Consider the following 12478-nt stretch of genomic DNA (forward strand, 5'->3'; position numbering starts at 1 on the left):
TAGCACTGAAACCAGACTTTACTATATAAAATTATTCAACATCCATTATTTTAAAATTTTGTACCCATTATATAATTTCATTTTTAGAGTTTAAATTTAGAAAATACAAACATATATATAGAAAAAAATCAGAAGGTGGAAGAACACGAATAAGATCCGCCGGTAGTTCTCAGCTCTGAACAAGGCCAAGGGCTGACCTTGAGTGAAGTTCCAATAACATCGGAACACTTCCACGTCCGATACGAGTTCAAACTTCCATGTAGATTAATCTCACTCAGACATATCCCTGTCAAGTATATGTTTGCCAAAGTTATATAAGAACCAATATAAATATATGACCAGTATGGTAACTATTAAAAACATATATAAACTTTTACCTGTAAAAGGTGAACCCTTAAGGCCTTGAATGGAGCCGGCGTTTTGAACGTTAACCCCCCAAACGTTATTAATATGTATTCCTTTAACGATTGGAAGAGCGTTCGGGTTATAAAACGCGTCAGGGTGATCTCCCGTGTCGCCAGCGATCTTGATCCCGTACTTTGCGTTTTCAACATAAACGTTAGAGATTTTGATGTTTTTGATGTATCCTCCACGACCAATGTTTGTCTTGATGTTGACTCCAACGCCCATATTGGAGAGACTGATGTGTTCTGCTACGATGTTCTTGATTCCTCCTGATGTTTCGCTTCCTATTGCGATACCTGCGTATGGAGAAGATCCTGTGATGCGGCGTATCGTTATGTTTGAGCTTGGACGGCCAAAAGCGATTCCGTACTCGTCCCAACCGCTTTTGATGGCTACAAGGTCGTCCCCTGTTGAGATGTAGGAGTCTTCTATGCAGACGTTGTTGCTGGAATCTATCAACAAATTTAGAAAACATCGCTGGTTCAGACACTTTTATCACTACTATTATGAGCAGAACCGGTCTTGGCATAGTAACCTTGAGTCCCTAAAAATTTAAGATTTAATATGCATGACATAGGTCCGCAAATTTTTTTATAAAATTTTTATTGAAGTTTTTATTAAACTGTTTTTGACCCCAAAATCTCGGACCGGTTCTGATTATGACCTGCATTCTCTAGCGCGGAATAGCTACTGTGTGCACATGCACACTAAAAAAATGTTTCAAATTCCTACGTAGACGTGTTTGATATGTTTACAACAACCAATCTAGTAGTCTATTGCTGATTTAAAAAGAGTTTAGAGTTAGACAGAACCTGGATCGATTCCATCGGTGTTGGGGGAATCTTGTGGAGCTAAGATGGTAACGTGATGGATAACAACATCACTGCCATAGATCAAAACGAGGAACATATTCAATACCAGAAGAAGAAGAAGATATATCTATGGTTGGGAAATTAAAAAGGTAGTAATTAGCTTTTGTACCTGCAATAGACAGGGTGAATGTTCCAGAAGGGTGAGTTCTGGAAAATAACATTGGAGATTATGATCGCCTTAGAGTTCTTGAACTCGATTAGATTCGGTCTAGTGAACTTTAGTGTTCTACTGCGCCACATGTTCCACCATACTTCTCCTTGACCGTCTATTGTCCCGTTTTGTCCTGTGTGTAGATGATAGTATTGCATTGTGATGTTAAAAAGTGTTAACGAGATCATTTCACCAAAAGGACCCAAAGGAGAAATACTCTGCTCCTCAGCATGTGTATAGATAAGACGGTCCAAACTCACCAGTGATGACTACATCACGAAGGCCATCACCATGAATGAAGCTAATATACCGAGCCCCTGGTAACTCCCTCCCTCTTCCATAAGATGGCAACGGATCAATCAACGGCCAGTTCCATGTATCCTGTCGTTAACACAAACATATACCAAAATGTCACATTCTGCAGTAATTGAGAAATATATATATAACAAATACTAGTGGTTTTGTTTTCACAAACTTGAAGACAACTGAATCAGAGAATCTAACCAAAAAAAAAAAAACCTGAACCCGAGGTTTAACATATTTGGCAATATCCATGTGAGACTCACTAAACTGACGAGTCCACACTCTCAGCATTAAAAAATACTTTAATAAATATTTCTTCAATTTAATGTTTTATCATATCAGATTTATTTATTCATTTATTTATTTATATGATGTACACACTAGTTAGTAGAGGATAAAATATCCCAATTTTTTTGAGAAAATTGGATAACGCCAAGGACAAAAATTGCCAGCTATCTATGGGGTCAGCTTTGGAACATAGACATAAAAGCAGTACACCCACATGCATACAATAACGTTTTTTATCCCCGACGGTCCCATGATGCTCTGCTCGGCCCAAGAGCCAACTAAGACCATGTTCAATGTTGTATACCCACGATAGAATCTCTTAGATAATTTTTATTAATAAAATAATTATATAATTAAATTTTATTTTAATAAAATAAAATAAACCATTCACAAAAAAAATATGTGGAAAAAAAATAAGAAATTAAGAGATTAAAATAAAATTTATTTTACATCTTTTAAATAAAATACATATTTTATTTCTAGATCATACTTTTAATTACTTTTTTATATTTTAACAGTAAGAGACCTAGTTAAGAAACTTGCATTAAACATGCTCTAATCCATGCCCAAAATTACCTATTAATTATTATAATACGTGCATGGTTCCCAACTCTTTTTTGTTTTTTTCAACTATTTTTTTTTTTTATCACAATCTAACTTGATCAATTTATTAACATTTTCAAATTTCAGATCCAAGCAAGCCGTCAAGAAAAAAAGCACAACTACTTTTGTAATAATTCACTTCTGTCTGACAATTTTGATATTAAATATCTGTCCGAGCAGCTTTATTATCATTGATAGAGATAAACCACTTACACTAGCAGCAAGTGTGAAAGCAGAGAGACAACTCACAAATAATTTATTACATTGAAAAAATGGTACCTGAACAGCTTTGATAACAGCGCCTCTAGCCAAGAAGAGAGTCATATGGCTAGTGAGACTGAAGCTCTCCGTGAGAAACACTCCCGGAGGTATATACAGAACCGTGCCTCCTCTTCTCCTCAGATGCTGAATCCTATATATCGCCGCCCTAAACGCCTTAGTGTTCACCGTCCTTCCGTCCCCGACGCCGCCAAAGTCTGTTATCGAGATCTTATCGTTCCGGTACTTTAAGGGAACTATTCCTGAACATGTCGCCTCCGAGTCGCCATAGCCATAAGCCGAAGAAAGAGCGGTGAGTAGAAAAGCGGCGAAGCATGGGAGGAAGACAACTGATATGGAGAGTGGCCACATTTTTGCTGTTGTTTCTTTGGGAGGAGAGAAAATATTTTTGGAGGATTATTCGTTTCCTTCTGATTTGCATTATTTACTCGATAAAGTGCGCAATTTATAAGTACGAAGCGAAAGTAAATGTGTGTGAAACAAAAAGAAATTAATTTTATTAAATTAGTTATTAAAATTTTAAAAAATAAATATTTTTTTAATAATAAAATATTATTATTTTATTTGAGTTTTGGATTATTTAATTTTTAATTTTTAATTTTATTTTTACGGTACAAATCGATATCCGGTAAAAAAAATCGGATATACACCGAGTATTCAGGCAGATACGGATTGAATCGAATTAAATAATTGATTATTCGTACAAAACGAATCAGATCGCGAATACCTCAGAAAAAAAAACTGGATATGCGATTTTCGTGCCCACCCCTAGTCAGCTATCCAGTCATTCGAAATATTTGATGCGCAAAGGACAACGTTCAATAGGAGGAAAGCATACATGTATGTTAACGGAAAAAAAAAATGTATGTTAACGGGCCACTATAGGTATAATATTTTATTTGGGCCACAGGTCGTGTAAATTTCGGCCCAAAACGGATCTTCAATAAAAGTGCAGTAGACGGCGACCAGAAAATTTCCAAGTCAGGTCAAATCAGAAAATTTCCACGATGGAGATGGAGACGGCGACTCCGTTGGTTCGTTTATGCTTAGAGGAAGCTTGCAAGAGCAGAGATGCGGTTGATCGATGGCGTCTTCAGCGTCGTAGCCTTGAGCGTCTGCCTTCTCACCTCGCCGATGCTCTTCTCCGCGAGCTCCTCCTCCGCCGTCTGCTTTTCCCTTCGCTACTCGAGTAAGCTCTTTGACTCTTCGTATACTTTCTTTTCCAGCTTCCGATGATCGTTTCTCGAGCCGGAACGATGAAGAAATAGCATGAATCTGATAAATATATGCTTCGGATCTTAGTATTTCTGCTTGGAGATTTCGTTGATTTGCTTCAGTAGATTTCATGTTGAATTGTTTGCGTTGATCTCTATAAAATCTAAACGAGACGCTTTCGCTGCAGAGTATTCAAATATTCTGTGGAGAATATAGATCTCCGAGGGGAAAGCTCCGTCAACGGAGAGTGGATGGCGTACATTGGAGGCTTCGTTAATCTTTTCTCTCTGAATCTTTCAGATTGCCCTAGAATTAATAACTCCACGCTCTGGCCTATCACAGGTATCTATCTATCTTATTCTGACTTTGCAATGGAAGCTTATGATGATGATGATGATGAGAAATGTAGATTTGGTTTTTTTTTTCTTTCAGGATTAACATGTTTGAAGGAGTTGGATCTTTCGAGATGCTCAAAGGTAACGGATGCTGGTATAAAGCATCTCCAGTCTGTTGTGAATTTGGAGAAGTTGTGGATTTCGCAGACGGGCGTTAAGGAAGCGGGAATCTCTCTTCTTGCTTCACTCAAGAAATTGTCTCTTCTTGATTTGGGTGGCTTACCTGTTACTGATCACAACCTGAGCTCCCTCCAGGTATATGGTTGTATATTGTGAAATTCTCCATTGTATGTGATTGAATTGTGTAGTTAAGTAGTGATCATCGATGTAGTTGGTGTAAAAACTCTGCTAAGGTTGTAATGCAATGTTCTATGTTGGGTATGGAGTATTATGTGTATAGAAACTAGTACCCATTAATCCATATGCAACGTTTTTCACAAGTATGTGCAGTTTAGTATCCTTGCAATTAGAGTTTTTAGGTTCCAACCTCATGTATTAGATAAACATCCATGGGTGTGAACAGTCATTACTTTTTATGTTTTTCTGATTCCCAGTTCTTTTTCCTCCTCAGGCACTGACGAACCTGGAGTACCTTGACATCTGGGGAAGCAATGTAACCAACCAAGGAGCTGTCAGTATTCTCAAATTTCCAAACTTGTGCTTTCTTAATCTCTCGTGGACCAGCGTTACACAAGCTCCAAACATTCCGCATCTTGAATGCTTACTCATGAACAAGTGTGCCGTTGTCTCAGTATCAAGCACTCACAGCTCCGTATTAGCTTCCTTGAAAAAGCTCGTTTTATCCGGAGCTACGTTCAGTGCTGAAACCGAGGTCTTTTCCTTCACCAGCAAAAGCTCTATAACCCACTTAGACGTTTCCAAGACTTCTATCCAAGACTTCAGCTTCTTAGAAACTATGACTAAGCTGGAGCATCTTGATCTGAGCTCAACAGCTTTCGGGGACGATTCTGTTGAGTTTGTGTTATGCGTCGGTGATACTCTTAGGAATCTCATTGTCTCGCATACAAAAATCACTTACGCTGGGGTTGAAATTCTTTCCGGACATGTCCCGCGGCTCGAGACATTTTCTCTGTCCCAGACATATATTGACGATCTGTCCATCTTGTGTATCAGCACCAGGATGCCTTGCATCAAAGCCCTTGACTTGAGCAGGACCAGCATCCGAGGTACACGTATAAACCTTTTATAATCTATTTGAATGGATAATAACAGATCTAACTCTAACTCCACTACTTTCAGGATTCATCCAGCAACAATCTTCACAAGAAGAAGAAGAAGAAGAAGAAGCAAAGCCGTCTCTAGCAGCACTAAAGTCTTTAACTGCCCTTAAAACCTTGAGTCTAGAACATCCGTACCTAAGTGACATTGCTCTCTCCCCTCTTAGTAGCCTTACCGGTTTAACACATTTGTCCCTGAAAAGCAAATCCCTCGCAGATTCCACACTCCACCATCTCTCGTCTCTCCCAAACCTAGTTAGCCTCGGCTTTCAAGATGCAGTGTTGACCAACCTCGGTCTCGAGACGTTTAAACCGCCGTCAAGCCTGAGAACACTCGACCTCAGAGGCTGTTGGCTTTTAACCGAAGCTGCTGTCACCGGTCTCTGCAAAAAGCACCCTCACATCAAAGTGATGCATGAGTTTGCTCTAGAATCCTCTTCTCTCGACCAAAACAAAATTCTTCCTCGATCATCTCCTCCGCAGAGTGTCTTAAAGGTAGGGAGGAGGAGGAACAACCAGAGCCCGGAGACTTCTGCTGCTGTCTCCAGAAGTTTCATAGGTATGCCTTTTTCACTAACAAGCTGAGAAATGTGATTAGCAGAGGTCAAAAGTTTTAATTGTTTGATATTTGTGGATGCAGATCAGAGGGTGAAGTATAACAGGGAAGACTTGTTTGCTCTACAAGATTCCACCTTGTCGCGTTTGCTTCCACAGGAAGGAGAATTTGTCAGCGTACCGGAGATTCTAGCTGATGATAATTCAGTGATCTAGTTGATGAACAAGTTGTATGTTAGCATCACCTGAAAAAGACTATCTTAGCATCTGTCTTGTTGACAGATAGCCTCATTTTCTCTTCCTCGAGTTTGCAAGGCAGTTTTGCATTTTGGCAGAAACCGCAAAAAAATAAATTGTATCAGTTTTTTAACATTCAACCCTTGGTATTCAACAGAAAAATGAAAAAAAAAAAAGAACTCGGTTGATAGAAAGAGCCTATTGACAAAGTCATGGTCTGAAAGCTAAGTTTTCATTTGCGGTTTTGTACATTTCACTCATCACATTCTGTCAGATGAAGAAAGGACTTGTGGTAACATATTTAGCTCTCTATTTTTAATACGATTGTATGGATCCGATTTCTTTTGGTATATTTCATTGGAAGTTTGTGTCTGACTTGGACCTTGAACATGTACTAACGACAGCCCTCGTGACACGGCCACGTTACTTGTTGCCCTTTATACAATATCCAAGAAGTTTCGTCTGGTGATAAGAATTTGATGCAATCCAATAATTATATAACGCGTATCCCTTAATAATACTAGCAATCATCTGATAAGACCGCTTATTAATTACAATTTTTACGTCTTCAAGTACGATGTATTCTATAAATAATACTAGTATTTAAATATGCTGAATTATTTCGTGTTCATATGTTCGTTATTAGTATAAAGATTAAATGCCAATAATTATGGTTATCACATCACAATCGTGCTTATTCAGACGATGTAGCTATAAGACAACGGTTTCAACTGTATTTGCGCACCGTATACTTTACGAGATTGTTTGAAATTGGTCAAGTGGCTATAGTTTAGTGGTTGTGATTGAGTTTGATAAACCGATTTCTGAAAGTGATATATTAGATCGATCTTGTGTTAGTTTAGGCTTTTGCTGATCCCTGAAATCCGGAGAGAATAATGTGAAATGATGGGTTTGACATTTTTTGAAACTGATCATGCTATGAATTATTGGATTCTATTAATGATTAATTTTTAAGGGGAAACGAATATGAATGTATCTATAAGCTATCATCAAGTACCACTAATAGAGCAAAATGGGTTTTATATTCGAATTCAAGTATATTATTAGTGACTATTGATTCTCACGACGACTAAGTTGCGTTGCCAGGTTTTAACACGGTTTTGGTTTATTTTAAGGCTTTAAGGCACAAACTAACCGGTGAGAACATGACCTTGCGTTCTTGTGTCTTCATACAATATAATTTGTAACTAATACTAAAAAAGACAATAAAAAGTTGTACTGATGTAATTAAAGTTTTCACAATGGCAAATAACATCAATAACCAAATTCTTACTAACACAATGCCAAATGGTTTTTTTTTTTCATAATTATCATACACTGTGCATGTTTGTTTCAAATTCATCGCAAATTTAGATGAATGTCGGCTGATTAGTCCCAGCTATACGCCTATACCCATTTGTTGTTAGTGAACATTGAACTATTAGGTTTAGGTTTTGTTTAGCTCTGAGCTCTATTTCTTTATCCGATTTATTTTTATTTTGTTCAAACTAAACTTTAACGAAATTAGCATCTTGATAACCGAATAACAAACGTTTGGTTGGTTGAATTTATATAATCAATAAAACTAACGATAGTATTACATTTTTATAATATAAATCTAACAGATCAGCATGGTTTCCATCTATCCCGATAAACAGACCACACTCAACATTATATATAACTCCATATCACACAATGATCCATGCAAGTCACCACCTTCCATCACATTGACCCACAGAAGAAAAAGAGAAGAAGAAAGATTATTTTTTCTTGGGCACTTCCCAAGTTTTCTTTTTTCTTCTACGAACTTTTTTTGTGGGCATTTCACAAAACCAAAAATTATATTCCTTTTTGTTTCAAAATTTGCTTTAAATTTATAAAAATGGGAAACTGTTTGAATGGAGGAAACAACGTTAAGAGAGAGGTTCAAGAAGAACAAGAAGTGAAGAAAGATGACAACAGAAAAGATCGGAAAGTGAAGATTGTTCTGAGAAGAGATGAGTTAGAGAAACTCATCCTCTTCCAGTTAAACGCCGGCAGCGACGTCCAAGGCAAGGGAGAAACAACTTTGGCTTCTTTCGGGGATTTTCTCAGGGAACTAGAGGCGGAGAGATTCGCCGGAGAAGCTGCAGCAAAGGCGGCTGAGGAAGAGGAAGAGTCTCGGCGGAGATGTCGCAAGTGGAGGCCATCGTTGGAGAGAATTACTGAATGGCCTGAAGAAGCACTATAGTAATCACTTTTTAAATCCTTTTTAGATCATTAATTAAGGTTTTATTAAAATTTCTTTTTCTAAAATAGGATTTTTTGTGGGGGAATTTGCATTTGCTTGTTTTTATTTCTTTTTTTTTCCGATGGATTTTTTTCACCTGAGAAATGTTTGGTTCTCAGCGTGAGATATCTTCGGTGTTTGAAACTGGCAAATGCTTATTTACCCCAGAGAAAATCCAGAAAAACATGAAGTTATGTATTGCATTTTCGTCTCTCATATATAAGGTTCAGTGTGTAAATTGTCAAACACAAATAAAGTAGTTGTTTAGTATGCATCAGTTTAGTTGCCTTATAAGTTTGTAGTTATGTGATCGCAACTAATCGATTTTTATTAAGCTTATACCCTTGACCAATGTGGTTAAGTCTTTTTCTGAATGTCATGAAAGTACACAAATGTATTGATACGGCTCCAAATAAGTCTATCAACAAAATTTATTTGCCAAAGAAGGTAGTATTGTCTTGTTTATTCAACGCTACATTCAGCTTTCTGTGAGACCGACCACACAACGAACACCGCTTGACTGTTATAAAAGTGATTGATGATACGTACGTCTTAAAACCCAAACTACTATCATCAAGATGTTAATCTACCTGCGAACAAGAAACTGCAATTAATGAGTCAGAACTGCCGTGTCTCGCTGGACACATGGGAAAAAAAGTATGAAAATTTTTAGTGGTTATCTACTTTTAAAGAGAATGTTGATCAAGGTATATTATATAAATATATAATTAATCTAACAGTTTTATATTTGATAATTTATCGCCTTTTACTATGAAAATAACTTCAGATATCCAGGTCGATCTAATATATAGAGTCTTTTCTCGCTTGTTTACTACGGATACATTATATACAATATTCAAGCTGAATTTAATATGTGTTATAGATGTTAGGATGAAAGAATGAATCATTCTCCAAGTACATATCTACTTGTATGGAAAAGGTGAGTATATTATAGTATTTAATTGCAAGTAAATTCAGTTCTTATATCCACTTTTCATAATAGTTTCTTTTAAATAACAAGTATGACTGTTTTGAATGAAAAGAACACTTAGTTTCCCATATCTTCTACACAAAATACGTAAAAAAAATCTAATGTTATCCACAATCAAGATATATAGAATCAGATTATAAATTTCATATTTGAATATTCAAATCTTCCCCTGTTCATTCTTACTAGAACAGTATATGACACAGCATTACAGATATAACCCTAGCACTACAGAACTTTGGTAAACAAACCCCAAAATTAAGTACTAAAAACTATTCCATCTTAGATAACCAGCTACCATTTTCCTGTCGTTCTTTATTACAAGCAACCACAGCCACAGAGACTTGAAGCTGATGAACCGGGACGTGTGCTATCTGATCCACTACATGCTCGAAATCCAAAACACTATCGTTTTTGCATTTCCCTAGTAGCCTTTGAGCTTCCTTCTTGGTCATCTTGATCTTAATCCTCACAACCTCCTCCTTCCCTTTGACTATATGCAAACCCTCTTTCTCCTCCAGCTGCTTCTCCTCCGGTTCAAGTTCTTGATCAAGATCCAATGTCACCGGCTTCTTCGGCTCGATGATTTTATTATTTTCTAACTGAAACCTCACAACCTTACGTGGCTTTTGACCTTCTTTCTTGGCCAGTGGCTCTGCCATCTCTTCCTCTTCGAACCTTAGGGATTTGTCAATCCTCTTGGCTCTTTGCAGGCAACGAGTCTTCTTGGTGGATTCTATTGAAACCTCTGATGCATTCAGAGGCAACGTTATGTCTAAGTCATCCCTGTAAATTGATTTTGCTTCTAGAACACTCTCGTATCTTTCTTGAAGTCCGTTGAAGCATCTAGATAAAGTATCCATCATTCTTTTTCTTCTTCTTCTCTATTGACAAAAGAGAAAGTTTGTGTGTGTTATCTTCTCGTCTTTGTGGGATTTTAAGTCTGTTGTTGTGTTTACTCATGAATAAGAGACGAGAGTCTATATAGGCGACCAAGAGTTGCTTTGATTAACTAGACATGTATAGAGGAGTCTACTTTGGGGTAAAGAGGATGGCGTCACATGTGGGGTATTAGAATTTGTTTTATTTTATTATTGAAAAAGTGTAAGAAGCATCTTTTACTTATCAACAAAAACCCCTTTGACAGGTTCATTAGTTCACAGTCGATGTTGAGTTGCGAGAAGTTTTAAGTTTAACTGAAGATACCTGATTAGATTTTAAGAGGTTAATGGTAAAAAGAAAAGAAAGAGATATAGTTAACTGTTAATAGCAATTGTGTGTGCATATTTATATTTTTGTCTCTGATAATGAGCTTGGATGCAATTATAAGAATCATGGTCTAATGCAATTGTTGCACAAAAAAGGTCTAATGCAATTAAGGTAAAGGAAGCAAACGTAATATCATCACTAATCAGTCAAAAGCTTTACCATGACTTTAAAGTTTTCTCTCTTAATGTGTCTGAAAATGATTTGTCACCTTAAAAAAATGATTTGTCATATTTATCCGATTTTAAATCATTATCTATCAGAAAGATCATATCATCAACCAGTGGTTCTAATTACATATATTTCCACAAACAAAAATGATGGCGTGCCACTAGGGCCATTCTATATGACATGGTCAATTACTCCATTTTGAATTAGTCTAACTAATAGAAAAAAAGAAAAACCAGTAATACTACTCTAATGTTTGTATTAATAATATCCCCACACAGCTAACAAAACCAACAAGTATGAACACATGTGTTCCTCACAGATTTTTTACGTAATTAATCAAACATTTGATTTCATAGTCGATTACGATGTCGTGATAAATATAATCCCGTATGAAAATATGTCAATAATTAATATAAAGGCCGTCGACTAAAAGCATCACTAGTAAAACATACTGAGAAACTTGTAGTATATTTTAGAAAGTTTATTACAATATGGAGTTTTATACACAGAGCCGTATAGTATTAGAGTAGAAGAAAAGAAACAAAAGGTGTTTAGTTTAGATAACGCGTTTTAAGCTTATCCGAATTTTGGGGCTTGACTAAGTCCTGATTCTATCTTTTCCCATCAAACACTCATATTCTAATGTCCCACTACGTATAATAATAATTAGGTCATTTTTTCGTGCTATAAATATTTCTAAAGTAAATATACTATAATAATTGATTACTATTTATTTTTAAATTTTAAATTAATTTATAATTTGTATGCATAATTTATATTAATAATATTATATTACTTTAGTTATATATATGATTTTATATATGTTATATCTAATCGGTTTTGTTGTTTTTACAGTCGATTTAGTTATCATTTGGGTAAATTGGATTGCATCTCTGAATTCAACTGTAATATTTTTATTATATATATTAAAAGTTTGATTAATTTCTTATTTACATTTAGGTGGTTGTTGCTTTAGATATGTAAATATATTTTATGATGATTATGTATAACTTAAGATCTATTGTGCTTAGAATGAAAAAAAAAAAACTAAAGTGTCTGATTCTAAATTATATAAATTAATATAACGATAATATTCGAAAATCTCATGCATATATATAAATTTTACAAAAAAACTAAATTGTAACAGTTGGTTAATATTTTATTTTCATTTTTAATATGTTTTGAGTTGTCCTATGATTTATATTTATAAAATAAATTACTATTCTTATAAAATTATATATTC

The 12478-nt window shown here is 35.7% G+C and overlaps 4 protein-coding genes across 4 annotated transcripts; 2 read left to right on the forward strand and 2 right to left on the reverse strand.

The window, feature by feature from the left end:
* On the reverse strand, nt 1–3413 carry LOC125590096 (probable polygalacturonase). Its single transcript, XM_048763082.1, has 6 exons — nt 2902–3413; nt 1689–1809; nt 1387–1561; nt 1218–1288; nt 378–857; nt 1–286 (listed from the first exon to the last, which is right to left on the reverse strand). Exons 1-6 carry the CDS (start codon nt 3250–3252, stop codon nt 129–131), a joined length of 1356 nt encoding a protein of 451 aa, XP_048619039.1. The 5' UTR covers nt 3253–3413; the 3' UTR covers nt 1–128.
* Nucleotides 3414–3861: 448 nt separating this feature from the next.
* LOC106438445 (internalin I) lies at nt 3862–6681 on the forward strand. Its single transcript, XM_013879604.3, has 6 exons — nt 3862–4090; nt 4304–4458; nt 4549–4766; nt 5083–5698; nt 5772–6308; nt 6390–6681. Exons 1-6 carry the CDS (start codon nt 3909–3911, stop codon nt 6518–6520), a joined length of 1839 nt encoding a protein of 612 aa, XP_013735058.2. The 5' UTR covers nt 3862–3908; the 3' UTR covers nt 6521–6681.
* A 1418-nt stretch (nt 6682–8099) lies between these two features.
* Nucleotides 8100–9149, forward strand: LOC106409382. The gene has a single exon (XM_013850032.3). It carries the CDS (start codon nt 8244–8246, stop codon nt 8769–8771), a length of 528 nt encoding a protein of 175 aa, XP_013705486.1. The 5' UTR covers nt 8100–8243; the 3' UTR covers nt 8772–9149.
* A 774-nt stretch (nt 9150–9923) lies between these two features.
* BNAC07G38590D lies at nt 9924–10943 on the reverse strand. The gene has a single exon (XM_013849674.3). It carries the CDS (start codon nt 10662–10664, stop codon nt 10071–10073), a length of 594 nt encoding a protein of 197 aa, XP_013705128.2. The 5' UTR covers nt 10665–10943; the 3' UTR covers nt 9924–10070.
* Nucleotides 10944–12478: the final 1535 nt, after the last annotated feature.

This window comes from Brassica napus, chromosome C7 (genome assembly GCF_020379485.1).
Source record: "Brassica napus cultivar Da-Ae chromosome C7, Da-Ae, whole genome shotgun sequence".
Classification (NCBI taxonomy): Eukaryota; Viridiplantae; Streptophyta; class Magnoliopsida; order Brassicales; family Brassicaceae; genus Brassica; species Brassica napus.

What these genes read in the sequence shown, in the direction of transcription:
- BNAC07G38590D (XM_013849674.3), bottom strand. Translation starts at nt 10,664, where the DNA reads ATGATGGATACTTTATCTAGATGCTTCAACGGACTTCAAGAAAGATAC.
- LOC106409382 (XM_013850032.3), top strand. Translation starts at nt 8,244, where the DNA reads ATGCAAGTCACCACCTTCCATCACATTGACCCACAGAAGAAAAAGAGA.
- LOC125590096 (XM_048763082.1), bottom strand. Translation starts at nt 3,252, where the DNA reads ATGTGGCCACTCTCCATATCAGTTGTCTTCCTCCCATGCTTCGCCGCT. An exon ending in CACCGATGGAATCGATCCAG is followed by an intron (nt 858 to 1,217) that starts GTTCTGTCTAAC and finishes ATTTGTTGATAG; the next exon opens with ATTCCAGCAACAACGTCTGC. An exon ending in TAAGGGTTCACCTTTTACAG is followed by an intron (nt 287 to 377) that starts GTAAAAGTTTAT and finishes TATACTTGACAG; the next exon opens with GGATATGTCTGAGTGAGATT.
- LOC106438445 (XM_013879604.3), top strand. Translation starts at nt 3,909, where the DNA reads ATGGAGATGGAGACGGCGACTCCGTTGGTTCGTTTATGCTTAGAGGAA. An exon ending in ACAACCTGAGCTCCCTCCAG is followed by an intron (nt 4,767 to 5,082) that starts GTATATGGTTGT and finishes TTTCCTCCTCAG; the next exon opens with GCACTGACGAACCTGGAGTA. An exon ending in GAGCAGGACCAGCATCCGAG is followed by an intron (nt 5,699 to 5,771) that starts GTACACGTATAA and finishes CACTACTTTCAG; the next exon opens with GATTCATCCAGCAACAATCT.